Here is a 13,928-nt window from a genome sequence, read left to right as displayed (position 1 = left end):
GGAAAAAAAAAAGAAAAAAGAAAAGAAGAATCTGATGAGACGTTGAGAGAAGAGAGGTTTAATGCGGTGGAGCGAGGGACGCCACCAGGTTGCGTCGCGAGGGGAAAGGGAGAGACGATTCACGGCAGGGGGGAGGGGGAGTGGAATGCTCTGGGCACGAAGGCTATGGCCACCAAGCGCCCAATGGAATGCATGTGACTGGAGAGAGAGAGAAGGTAATCCTCGTGCATTTGATTCCACCAGGATGAGTAGCGTGGCGTGGCGCCAGCATCAGGTCGCAGCAGTGGGTAGGGGCAGCGACCGACCGACTGACCCACCTTGCAGCCGGGCAGGGTATGGGAAGACAAGGGGAGTCAGGGCTGCTGCTGATGCTGCTGCACCAAGGGAGAGAGAAAAAGGCTCCCCCATGGCAGTTCCTGTCTGCGGCGGAGGCCAACTGCGCAGCTAATTCTATCTCACGAAACGACGGGAGGTACTTTACAAATTTAATCCCTGACCCGGGGCTAACAAGTCTCGATCACTGCAATCAACATCCGCAGACACAGAAAATCACTTCAGAGATCGAGAAAAGGATCAAAACTCAGCAGGGAATGAATCTAGTTACGATGAGAGGGCTTAGAGGAAGGGCCCGATCTTGATTGGTGGGAAATTAGCTACAGACGGGGAAAGGGAGGGGTTCGGTAGAGGAGAGGATGAATGCTGGAGGATACATAAATTATGTGTGTATCAGCGGAAACGTTTCCAGTGAGGTTGTAGAATCTGCGGAAAACCAGACGAAGAGGGGGAGGGAGGGGGGTATGGTGATGCTTGCGCCACGTTTATGGCACAGTGGAAGTACAGAGCGCATGTCGGAATAAAGCGCGCACGTTAGATACTTTTGGTAGGCTGCTGGAGCCAATAATTGTGGGAGACGGGTGGAAAATATGTGTGTGGAAATGAATGATTTTTAGCCCCCATTGGGTGGAGGAACGGGCAGTTGGGGGGTGGGGTGGGGTGGGGGGATGCAGGACTGAACTGGCAAGGGATGAATGATTTGGGAAGTAGGGTGGGCGGGCTCTAGGCGAAGGGAGGACGGAGGAGGAGGTAGGGGATGGGGCTCTTGTCGTCGTCCATTTGTGTCGTTGGTCGTCGATCGTCATCGCATGAGGTGTGTGCTGCCTTTTAACACGGTTGCCAATCCGCGTGCAGCGCGTCGTACCTGGGCCACAGCAGCACGAGCCCTTGTTCTCTAATCAGATCGAAGCCTTGCAGAGTCGCACGGCCGCGATGCGCGCGTATTCACTTTTATCGCACGGTTCAACCGAGCCCACGTGAGTTCAGTCTTCTTCTTTCCCCGTTCCAACTGGAATGAGGAAGGCTTTTGTCGACCATGCCCTTCACATCTCTTCTTTTGCTGTGCAGTAGTCTTCCGCTTCCACAGTCGATTGCTGCTGCTGCCTGGGTTTGTACTAGGCGGGAGTTTCTGCAGCTCACAACCAGCAGCACTGAAAGTCGTCCTAAACCTCCAAAGTAAGGATTTTCTAGCTCGCAGTACCATCTCTCTCCTTCTCCACCAGTCCCGTCTATCACTTGCTCGTCGTCCAGCTTGTCAAGCCAGTCGTCTCTTCATTCGATTTGATGACCTTTTCTCGCTCCATCTTGGCTCCCGCTCTCTCTTGATTGAGAGCTTGCTGTCTCCTCTGGTAGTCGGGTGTCGTTCTCCATGTACCTGTCGATCCAGAGCACCCTGACCCCAGTCCGTCCACCCCTGTCGGTGTGTTTCCTATCACGCCGTACCTCAATTGGCTCTCTGCGCATGTGAACCGCAGCTCCCCGCTTCCAGACAACGGTAACAGCCCTGCCTGTGCCTGCCATGATGTTTCCTTCTGCGTTCTGTTTGTGTCCTTGCGCGTAGTTCTGGCTCATCCCGCCATCTCTTTCTGCCTCGCTACTCCCTAGGTCATGGTGACTTACTTGACGTCGACTTTGACGACCGGATAGTGCTTTTATTGATGGAGTAGGTTAACAGCCTGTTCATGGATTGGTGAGGCCAAACCATTGGGAGATGTGTGATTGCGTCCGGCTAGAGGTTGACAAGGTTCCGTGGAAATTGTCATCACGGGAGCGGGCGGACGCCCACATGCGAGGCGTTTGTGTATTCAGTGAATGATTGCAGATTTCGGTAGGTCTTCGTTGCAAAGCCGGTGATCCATCCATCACCTCTGAGTGGGAAGTGTTTGTGTGGAACAGTCTGCAGTTCTGGTGTCTGAATCCCGTCTCTTGGATTTCGGGGCTGATGGAGGTGCCAAATTCTACTTTGCAGGTGGAGTACGTGTGTGCGTTGCGTTGCGTTGCGGCAAGGGCAGGGCTTCTGTCTGTGCTGTGTGGAACCGCACGGCTAGTACTCAATCGTCTGTCAAGCTGGAATCTTAATTTCTCAGGGTTGCATGGTAAATGTTGAGAAGCCTCACATGAGTGTAGCTGTCTTAGGTCACGGCGATTGGGCCATGATTCCTAGTAGTTCCAGCCATGAGCCACAGCAACAGACGCAGCAACACCAGCAGGAAAAGAAGGCGAGCCAATTGTTTGCGCAGAGGGCGCTGCAGGAGCGGCGACTGAAGCCTCCGGATCAAGTCATCGCGTGTCCCAGATGTCAATCACTGAATACCAAGTTTTGTTACTACAACAACTACAGCCTTACGCAGCCTCGGCATTTTTGTAAAAGTTGTCGACGTTACTGGACTGCCGGTGGAACTCTTAGAAATGTTCCAGTAGGAGGCGGTTGCCGCAAGAACAAACGCACCAAGCCGCGCACTCCGGAGGGTTCTAACAGTGGAACAGGTAGCGCTGACGTCGATAGTATGTCCAGTTCCGGTCTGCAGCATCCAGGATTCACTCCAACCAGTATTGGATTTTTGAGCTCTAGTGAAGGCTCTCCCTACGGATTAGCAGATCCATCTATCCGCGCAGATTCTTCAATGAGCCAGAGTTCCAAAATAGGACTCCCGATGCCTTACCAACCAGGTGGTCAGTCGTCAGCTTTGGCACAACATCAGCAATTACACCCATTCGAGGGCGGCATTCCAGGCTTGGGTTTCTTTAGAAACCCGGGTCGGGTGGCGGAGACTGCATTGAACCTGCATCCAACATTTCAGATGCCCACCGGGGACTTGAGCGAGATGTTCGACACGTCCAGTGTGTCGAGGACTGGCGCACTTGCAGCTCTTAGTGAAGGTCTGGGAACCTTCAATGTTAACGCGGAAGGTGGTAGGGACCAACAAGGCTTTGTTAGTCTCGAACGGTGGCAACAGGCTGCCAAGCAGCACTCATCAAGTGGCATGTGGGGATCGCACGAGATTGCTCAGGCGCAATCCAACATAGGTATGGGTAGGCAGCAGGATGTCAAGGGTAAGATGACTCTTGGACTGGTACCAATTACTGGGATGGACACATCAAAGGGGCAGCAGCAGCAGAGGCCGACTCCATCATGGCAGCATTCTAACCCACCAGAGAATTCTGGACTTCATTTCGAGCAGCAACCGGAACAAAATTACTGGAATAATTCCGGGGGGTGGCCATCGATGGACTCGCAAGCATATCAATCTTCTGGCGGTGGACAAGCGTTATGAGATTCACATGTAAAATCTTCCTATCTTTAGTCAGACTTTCGCTTACTCTTTTTCCTGAACAGAGTACCTTTTGTGTGTACTGGAATCGAACCAGTGGTACTCGCTCAGTGCCAAGCACACCAGTCATCCATGTAAATCTAGTTAGGACTCCGAATTTCTGGATACCTTAGTTGCGAGAGCTTGCAGGATGCGCTCTCCGGCGAGTTCCCTGTGCGCGGGTTTCTCCCTGGATCCTGTGCTGTACTTTTTCAGGCGATTTTCTCTGAGGCTTCGCAGGAGGCCCCTGAGTTTTTAATCTGCCTTTCGATCTCGAAAATTGCTCTTGGGACAGCGCCCTTTTTTACATTTTCTTCTTTCTTTAATTGAAGCATAGCACGCAAGAATAGGCATAATTATCCTTGTTCAGGGTATTATATTATGCTTGTTTATTGGCAGTTAACATTTCATCATACGTAATGAATAGTCCCTGGCAGCTTCTGTTCTCCATGTTGACGCATTCTACCTTAGCAGCCGTTTACCCGACATTGTACCAGTATTGAATTTGAAGGGACGAGTTTGAGTTTATTATTGCGCAACCTATGTGCTGATGAATGATCAATGCTCACTGAGATATACACTGCCAAATTTTGTGGAGGTGTTTCGCAGAGTTTGCATAAGCGACTGTTGATGTTGAAATCCTAAGAGTTTCCCTATGATTCTAATTTGACCGTCTGGATTATTTTTTTACCAAGGTTTGGCTCCTCATGTTGAAACTCATGGCTTGAACCCAGCAGAAATGAGTAACGCTGTCCAAGATGAATTTGGTAGAAGTCACATGTTAAAACTTACATGTGCTAGTCCATTCTCTTGTAGCTGACTGTAATTTTAAGTGTGATAAGAGAGGCAGGAATGGCTGCAGGTACTGCAAAGAGAAAAAGAAGGAGAAGGACAGGGAAGGAGTACCTCCAGCATTCAAGACTGCGACCGTGGCATGTCGAGCAGTGTGGCACGATGTCCGAGTGCGAGCGCGTGCAATCAGCCCAAACTGCGTGTGGCGGATACGACAAGCTAACCGCTGGGGTGGGGACAGCGCCGAACCTCCGATGTCTGTAGCAGCAGTTTTGCACCGACCTTATCAATATCCTATTCTCATCACGGCATCGATAAACGTGCACTCTTATACGTAGAGGATGAATCTTGTCAAGACCCTATCACCTACTGCAGTACCCAACGCGCATTCATTTCCCTCCAATACGAATCAAAATGTCTAGTGAAAATGCTCCAACATGTTTATTTAAAAAAAAAAGAAAAAAAAAAGAAAAAAAGTTTCATAGTATCCTCATGCATTCAGAGACTTCTGCAGCGGCGAGATTGATACACACACAATTGAAACTCTGCGTGAAGGTGAGATGGTCCTGGTTTAAAAGTTGGCCATGTCAGGATTTATGAAGTCATAGATGTTGTACTGTGCCGTCAGTGTGGATTATGCCAAGGGTGGAAACCCTGTTGTGACTTATGGCAGGTTCGCACCGGGACACAATACGGCATGCAACATCAAACTTCCTGACGAGAAGTGAATACGAAACAAGATTAGAGGTTGTACAATTATTCTATGGCTGGTCCACTTTGATTTTAATCTGTACCATGTATTACATGTTCTTCGAGTGCTAGTATCACCTCATGTAGCACCAAACATTTCCAACTTTCTTTGATGGACAAAGTGTGTTCTCGCATGCTTCAGCAACGCGGCGAGGTACTATTCCGTTTACCCAGTGTGGCCAGGTCTTCACCGTACCAATGAGATAGATATCCTTTGTCGACCAGCTCATCCAGTATTATTTTAAGATGAGCACGGTACAAACTTGCAACATGCGAGCGTACACAGAACAGATACTCATAATGTGCACCCCACTCCGGACGCCTCTCTATCTCTCTCTCTCTCTCTCTCTCATGGCATATCCGAGTTTTGGAGCAAGTCTCAGTGCAGCCGAGAAAGACCGGAAAATTGGGCACCGGGTGGTTGAGTGGGGTCAGAAAGCAGATCGGGCCTCGCTGTTGCAGAGCAGTTCAAGCCTAACACAAGACCCTCGTCTCAGGATTCGCAGAGCTGCAATCCCTCCACCACCCCCACCACCACCTTCAGCTTCTGCCCTTCCTCTCGAAATAGCTCTCTCGCTCGGCGCTCAGATGGGGACTGTAATCCCCCAAACCCACCATTTGTAACTGCCACTTTTGAGTGTGATGCGTCCCATTTTTTTTCATTATTTTTTTCGCTCACCTGCACACTTCCATGCCAGATCTTGGTCCCCCTTTGTAAAACAATCAAACTGTCCTCGCAGTTGTGAGCTTCAACCATGATGCGACAACTGCTACCTGTCGACAAAAAAAACAGTAAAACTGCAACTGAGTATTCAGTTGGGGGTGGTGACACTTTGTGTCTATTGCGGACAGCGGCACATTTACAAACATGTCCTTCAATTGTACAACACTTGCATTTAGGAAAATGGTCTCTTTTCCTTTGTTCATATTTAAGAATCGTTTTACATCTTGCCAAGCATTCAAGCGGAACAACGGTGATGAAAAACAAATGTCAACAGGATTTTGATTTTGATTTTGGAAATTTGGGGCTGTTGTTGGTTCTTTCACCTTTGCATTAGTAACTAGTTTTTGAAGTTTTAATTCACTTCAATTAGCGTTGTTTAAGATTTGTTACTAATGAGAAAGTGTCATGGAGTCATCTCCAATGAGTGTCTTGGACACTGAGACGGTTTGTGGGTGTGACATGACCTATTGAGCTAAGAAGGTGATTATTTCTAATTTTTTTTTTTCTATTATGTAAATATATACCCTTATTTGATGTTTTTCTATTTCTTTTTAAGTTTTCAAATACTAAACTTGTGGTGTAAAAAATAAATTGATCTTGCAATTAATATGAATCCAACTAATTAGCATATTGCTAATGCCACCACAACTTGCTACCAATTGAACATATTTCTTTTGTGATTTTTATTCCAATATATATATATATATATATATATATATTAATTTAATTTAAAATTCAAAAAAATAAAACATTTATTTATTTATTTTTTTGAGTTTTTTTTAAATTTTTTTTTTTTCAAAAAGTAGTTTTCTTATAAGAAGACTACAAAAATATTGTAATTGAACTAGAATGGCCTATGTACCTTGGGTACACTCAACCATCCTTAAGGAAAATTTTGTTTTCTTTGTTTTATTTTAAATCAACAAATACATTATATTGAATTGGTAATTTTGGATATATCCAACTGATCTTTTGTTCAATATAAGGAACAAGGGAAACAACCAAATTATTCTGTTCTAATTTCATGGTATAGATGCTTGTTTGATTATGTTTTTGTTCTTTTATATAGGAATTATTTTATAAACTAGGATGATTTGTTATGACATAATCTATTATGTATATAGATTAGCTTTACTATCATAGAAACAAAATTTTCTATTATATATATATATATATATATATTTAAGTAAATAAAAAATAAATTACTAAAAAAATATGATTTTTTATTTAACATTAACAAAGAGTGTTAGCAGCTTGTGATAGATAAGGATTGTGGTGGAAATTGCAAAAACTATAATGGCATTAGAAACATCCAAAAATTATAAACAATGTCTAATGGTTTCAAGTTTAATTGATAAAGAGTTCAAGAATTTTAAACAACTTAGCTACTTTAATTAGTAGTTTATAAAAAATAGCTAATTAATTAAGTATTTTATTTTTTTTGAATTTAATAAAATGTTGAAAATTTTTACTAACTAGACCTGCCTTTCTTTATTTTATCAAATTATTTTAAAAAATAAAATAATAAACCTAGTGTTGAATTATTTTAAGTTTGAATGGTCTTGGAAAGATTCAAGAAATATTGATGATTTTTGATGTTAAGTAATTATAATATATATATATATATATATATATATCAGTCTAAAATATTGTGAAAAGATTTTTTAATCTTTTTTTAAAAAATAAGATCTAGGAATTTGAAGTATTTGATATTTCAAGATTATAAACTAAACTATTATTGTGAAATATCTCATGTTTGAAAATATGAAATATCTTAATATAGAACATTGTCAATAATAGGGTTTAATGATTTTTTGTTGTAATAATATGTTTTTATACTTTGATTTATATATTTTATGTACATATAAGTTTTGATTAAGTTTGTAATTGTAGTCACAAATGCAACGTAAGAAGCATCTACTTCATGGACAATTCTTTATTCTTTTTAATATTTTTAAGAAAGTTAAATTGTATGTTTTACTTTAGAAGCATTTTCTGTACTTTAGGTTAAAACAATTCTTTAAAACTTCTATGACATTTTTTGTTTTGCAAATATGTGTAAGTTAAAATTTATGATATAAAAGATATAAATGAAGAATCGATTAAACATATTTGTATGCAAATATAGCATATATTTGATTTATAATAAAAGACACATAATAGATAAATAAATAAAAATTTAACATATATAATGCAGACAAAATAATTATATCAAAAGATTTTAATTAGTAGTATATGCAAATTTCTGAGAAACTCAAAAAAACTACACACACACACACACACACACACACATATATATATATATATATATATTATTTTTAAATTAAAAACTTCAAAATCAATGAAACATATTGAATACTCTTATTAGAAACATCACAAAATTAAATCAGTAATTTATTTTGACCATCATCAAATTGTAATTGAGCTATGCCTTTATAACAAAAATATTTAAATAAATAAAATAAATAAATAATATATTTCAAAATCACATTAAAAACATTAATAAACACACTAAAATATTTCACAATTATGAAGATGATTTATAGTTTTGAAATGATATTATGGAAATAAATATAAAATGAATTATATCGTATAAATGCATCACATCCAAAGATAAATTTATAGTTTTCTTTTTCTTGATTAAGATTGTACTAAAAAAACTAAAACATAATAACTATTGTATGATTTAAGATTTAAATCAAAAGAGTAGTAAGCTAATGATTATTCATGATAATTGTTTTTGCAAATTAAATTTTAAAAATCTTAAATTTCAAGATTAGATTTGTAGTATTCATAATTGTTAAAAATAATAATTTAGGTAAATTAAAATAAATTCAAGAATAATTTCTTTTTAATAATTAAGTCTTTGAAACCAAGAATTATTAAGATTATATTTTGTAGATGTATATAAGTTGACAAAAGAGTCATGAAAGAGTTTTAAAAAAATTAAATAAAATGTATAAAAAAATAACATAGTCTAAATTTATGATATTAAATTATTCATATAAAATTTTTATATATTTTAAAACATTATCATACCAAAAATCTATAAATTTTCCAAAGCTTAAATCAAATTGCTAAATTTATTTATGAAGTTATTATTGAACAATTAAATATATTTTAATTGTGACATAATTGATGAAAACTCAATGTATTAATGCAAATTTAAAACTATTTAATAATTTATCTTACAAGAAATTGATAATAAAATTTTAATTAAATAAATTAATTTTTATTTTATTAAATCTATAAAAATAGATTCAAGGTATTTTTTAGTATTGACTTTAATATGGTCAGATGCAAAATTTTAAAGAATAAATAACATTCATTCTAAGATAACATATGTTTTTATAAAGACTTATAAAATTTGATTTGATTCGATATTTTATATAATTCTACTCACAAAAATGATGAAATATAACATACAATATAAAAAATAAAATATGCCACAACAAAATCTTCAAACATTGACCGTACAATGATAGTTAGTTAATTTTTTAAACATAAAATAGTAAATATTAGATAAAAAAATGAGAAAGAAAAAAATATTTTTTTAGAAATTAAAATGGATTGTTAGATATGCAATTAATAAAAGAGTTTTTAATGATTTTTATTACTTCTTCTATTAGTTTGGAGATGATTTCTTCTTCAACAAGATATATTTGCCGTAAATATTTGTTACTTTATCAAAAACAAAATCATATTTTAATACAACTAAAAAAAATTAAAATAATTTTTTAGGTAAAGTCCTTTATATATATATATATATATATATATAAGCCTACTTTGGATGCTATCAATTATTAATTTCCAAAAAACTATGCTCCATCTTCCTTCCTTATCCCTAACAAGTCATACTTTTTGAGACTTGTTTCCAAATTGATTCTCTTTTTATTCACTATTTGGTTTGCAATTAGACTTCCACTCACCCATTCTCTCATTTTCACGACTCTTTAAAATGAATCAATTGATTGGTTTTTTTGGTTTCAATATGGAAATTAACATGCTAAGAAAAGCATGGCAAGAGGGGCCAAGTTTCTTCCCCCTCCTCGAATTTCCCGCCACTTTGGAGCTCCTCTGCCAACTCAGCCTGGCTGACTGCCCTACGAAGGTCCACGTCAGCACCGTCGCTTGCAAGCTTCTTCTTCAGACAAGCTCGCAACTTTGCGGAGCACTTCAGCTGCTGCTCAGATCCCATGAACACCGAGCACCGAGTCTCTGTGTCGCTCGCTGATGATGCCCCTGGAGCAAAGCTATGCGACGTTCTCACCCCAAGTCAGCATCGTAGTAGGAATGCAATGCCGAGCATGATCCAAAGAAGACAGTTTCAAGGAATGGAAGGCTTAATTTGATGCAAGCAATTCCTGCTGTGGAAATGAGCGACACATGAGGCGTCTCGGAGTCGTGTTACACGACGGCGTGACACGAATAGGGGTGGTGGGTCCACACACTGTGAAGCACGGGGCTCTTGATTTTCGTCTGTTGTGTGAGATGATATCGTTGGTTTTTAGTCTGATTAATGCTGGCAGATGTCTGCAGTTGGGTCGGTGCTCGGAAGGAGATTGTAACTGGCAGTTGTCCGAGAGGATGGAGAGATTGCTGTACAAATTTGGATTGGTAGTCAAGAGAGTTGGGTTTTCGGTTGTTTTTGGAATTTTAGGGGTTTTGTCGTAGCAGTTTTTTTTTGGAGCGTAGCTGAGCTCGAGAAATTTAGGGGAGGGGTCAACGAGGCAGGTTTGCGACGAAGAACTGTCGGAAACCTAGCTATGATGCTGCTGCGGTAAGCGAAGCTGAAGTTGGTGATGTGGCGAGGGTTGCGAGGTCGAGAGGTCGGGGCCACGCGCCCGCGGTCCCTCGCAACGCATGTGCGGGCCGATCGGGTTCGCCAAATCAATCTGTCGGGCCACAAGGAAATTGTGAGCGCTCACAATAGCGGGATTAATAGCCTGCAGGTGTGATTCTTGGGTTTCTGAATGCTCTCTTGACGTCAATATATGAATGACTGATATTTGGTGATATCACTTGAAGAATTTTGCTGTCGCATAATTGTTGAGTTGTGAATTCTCCATCTCTTAGTGTTTTGAATTATTTGTGAGCCCCAGGAATCGGGATTGTTCCCACCAACTGTTGTGAAGACGATGAGCTCTCTTTGCAACCCTTGCCGAGAATATTGAAAATCATGGTTATAGAGAGATAGGCCATATTCCGAGAATTTTCAATTGTCAAATCAATAATGTCTGAATTGAATGATCATTCTGTGGCAGATTGACTGCACAGAAGCGCGCTATTTGCTTGCAGGGGCTGCGGATGGTTCCGTTGGTGTGTACGACACACAGCAACCCACTTTTATGGATTCTGCTATTAAGGTTGCTAAGCATGAAGCCCTCTTTACGGTGGATAAGTCTGTCCCTCAGGGACACATCTACTCAGTGACATGTGTTCAGTGGTATCCTGTTGACACGGGGCTCTTCGTCACCGGATCCTTTGATAAGAAAATCAATCTATGGGACACTAACACTCACCAGGTACACCTACCATTCATGCTCTGATGTCATTGCCAGCAAGGTTTTATCTGGTGTGGGGCAGTGATTTTTCTGGAACAAGTATATAGTGTGAACATTTTCTGATTGGGGAAGAAGAAAACTTTGATATATTCTCTTGTGTGAACATAGTATAGAGAAAGAAAAGGTTATAAATGTATGATGCAAAACAATGGACGATGTGTATCTTGGAAGTTTGGAAATCTTGCAGGTAGAGCTTCAGTTTGAAATGCCGGAGAAGGTACATGCAATTGCAATGTCATCCATTGCAGCAACACACATGCTGGTAGCTGCTGGAACCGAGGACGTAAGGATACGACTATGTGATCTGGCTTCTGGAGCGTGCACCCATACTCTGTCTGGACATAGAGGTAATCCTCTTTCCCACTATCGCTTATTGGTCTCAATGAAGACCTTTGTATTACATACAAAAGTATTACCATGAATTTTTTATAAGAGTTGCGTTTTGCAGATGGAGTGTGGGCATTGCAGTGGTCTGCCACCAGTGAGTGGGTGCTTTATTCCGGGGGATGTGATGGAGCTATCCGGTTTTGGGATATTCGCCGGGCTGGTTGCTTTCAGGTTCTTGACCAGAATCGTTCACAGATTGAAAGAAGGTCCAATGTGACAAGTAGCACTCAAAGGCAAGAGCTGGTAATTTCCCGTACTTCTAAATGTATATCTTAAGTTTTAGAAGTGAACGAAATAACTGTGGCGGACCTGATCCTGGCTGGAGCTTCTTGTGCATCTTTGTCTATCTTAATTTGCTGGTAGTAGCAGCTACTAAAGGCACTACACAGGCATCAGCTCCAGTGGGCAGCAGTTCTACCTCAGAGATGCAGCGGCCAGTGGCCAAACGGACCAAGCCGAGCACAGTATCAAAACCTAGTAAGATTGCTAAAATTAAGGATCCTGGAGTTCGAAGATCACATCCAGGAATGACATTGGCTAATGATCGGTCAACAGCCCACCATGGCTCAGTCACAGCTCTGCAAACTTCGGACGATGGGTTGAATCTCTTCAGTGCTGGTAGGTCCAGTAGAACAATTTTTTCAACTGCTCTTCGCTTGTCGTTTCTAAGAGGCCACAACAGTCCGTGGTGGGGCCCATGAGCGAATCACATGGTTCTGCAAATTTAGGCATAGCTTGCAAGCTACTGTAGAATTTATGGTTCAAGGTAGCTTCTTCTTCTGCTTCTGCTAACCCAATTATATGTCCATGTTTCAACAGCTAACAACTTCAGATTTTGCTTATATGGATCAGGCACAGATTCAAGAGTGCGCCTGTGGGATATAGAATCAGGTCGCAACACACTAGTTAACTATGAGGCCACTAAGATAAGAACCCATCAAGGAACTCAACTGGCTGTGTCTATGGATTCTTCCCTCTTGTTTGTTCCGTCGGCTCATTCACTCCAGGTTATTGAAATCTCTTTGTGACTTTGGAAGTTAATATACACACGAATTTCTTTGAATTGTGACTGCTTGATGAAACACATGTCTTAGACCTTTTAAATAATGTTACTTTGAGAAACTGCGTATCGCGCTGATCATATAGATCACAATTTTTAAGTATTGATTTTACTTGGCAGACTTATGATGTCTGGAGTGGTCGCATGCACTCCAAACTAGTTGGACATTATGGTAATGTGAACTGTTGTGCGTTCCTTGCGGAGGATCAGGTACATTCTGGGTCTGGGCTCTTATTTTCGTTGTCATTTTGCGGCTTTAGATTACAGTGAGTCCAATATACTGGCAGGTGGAGGACTATAGCTGTGTACATTTGGATATGTTGCTATAGCATCAATACAGATGGATTAGAATAAGTAATCAATGTGTGTTCTGCTTGAATATCATATGTCCGAAAATTAGAATCCCTAATGAATACTATTTAAAATTATTCACAGGTCATTTTTTATATTAAGAAAATCACGTGCGTTTGTCTTATTTTCTTGCAGGAGCTTTACACTGGTAGCAGTGATCGTCAGATCCTCGTTTGGTCTCCTCCGAAGAGTGTTACTGTCGAGGATCAGGTTAGTAGATTCATAGTCTTTTATGCTTCTATATCTTGCACAACCCAATCTCTCCACTCTGAAAGCAGTACTGAAGAGTAAATGGCTATCTTCAATGATTTTGCAAGGCTTTCATTTTGTTTCCATGTATTGAACCTTACATCTGCCATTTGTTTCACTCAAAGGGTTTTCTTTCTTTTGCGTGCACAGGAAGAGGTTCCGAAAGCTGGTGTTGCTGCCGTATGCGAAGATGAAGATGCTTGGAGTGATTAACACGCTTAAACGTATGGATTTTGATCTTCAAAGCAATATTTCTAGGGAATGTAAAACATCAGCAGAATTTTAGAGTAGGTATTTGACGTTTCCTGCCAGGTAATGTTTAGTAAAACACCAACGGGTATTCAAACTTCCTGGAATCTCTTCATAGTTGAAACTCAGAAAAAGCATGATAAGTACTCAGAACGTCT

At 40.3% G+C, this 13,928-nt stretch overlaps 2 protein-coding genes and 1 long non-coding RNA gene across 5 annotated transcripts; all 3 read left to right on the top strand.

Annotated features, from left to right (window-relative positions):
* The first annotated feature begins 1,389 nt into the window (after positions 1-1,389).
* On the top strand, positions 1,390-4,172 carry LOC112275240 (uncharacterized). 3 transcript variants are annotated; one of them, XM_024505434.3, is made up of 3 exons: positions 1,390-1,828; positions 2,001-2,161; positions 2,303-4,172. In XM_024505434.3, exon 3 carries the CDS (start codon positions 2,427-2,429, stop codon positions 3,606-3,608), a length of 1,182 nt encoding a protein of 393 aa, XP_024361202.1. In that variant the 5' UTR covers positions 1,390-1,828; positions 2,001-2,161; positions 2,303-2,426; the 3' UTR covers positions 3,609-4,172. The 3 variants fall into 3 exon arrangements, with proteins under 3 accessions (XP_024361202.1, XP_024361206.1, XP_024361205.1); XM_024505438.3 differs by lacking the exon at positions 2,001-2,161 and having other exon boundaries at positions 1,390-1,509; XM_024505437.3 differs by lacking the exon at positions 2,001-2,161.
* A 6,035-nt stretch (positions 4,173-10,207) lies between these two features.
* On the top strand, positions 10,208-10,584 carry LOC149986608 (uncharacterized). Its single transcript, XR_016499974.1, has 2 exons — positions 10,208-10,347; positions 10,450-10,584. It is a non-coding gene; the product is annotated as an uncharacterized LOC149986608 (long non-coding RNA).
* LOC112275101 (WD repeat-containing protein ATCSA-1) lies at positions 10,295-13,916 on the top strand. The gene is made up of 9 exons (XM_024505124.3): positions 10,295-10,862; positions 11,175-11,435; positions 11,662-11,821; positions 11,923-12,104; positions 12,251-12,479; positions 12,714-12,868; positions 13,042-13,131; positions 13,408-13,482; positions 13,672-13,916. The coding sequence occupies exons 1-9, from the start codon at positions 10,713-10,715 to the stop codon at positions 13,732-13,734; spliced, it is 1,365 nt and encodes a 454-aa protein (XP_024360892.1). The 5' UTR covers positions 10,295-10,712; the 3' UTR covers positions 13,735-13,916.
* Positions 13,917-13,928: the final 12 nt, after the last annotated feature.

Source organism: Physcomitrium patens, chromosome 22, assembly GCF_059467195.1.
Source record: "Physcomitrium patens ecotype Gransden chromosome 22, ASM5946719v1, whole genome shotgun sequence".
Classification (NCBI taxonomy): Eukaryota; Viridiplantae; Streptophyta; class Bryopsida; order Funariales; family Funariaceae; genus Physcomitrium; species Physcomitrium patens.
The sequence above is the reverse complement of the archived record's forward strand: the minus strand, read 5'-3'. Positions and strand labels throughout refer to the sequence as shown.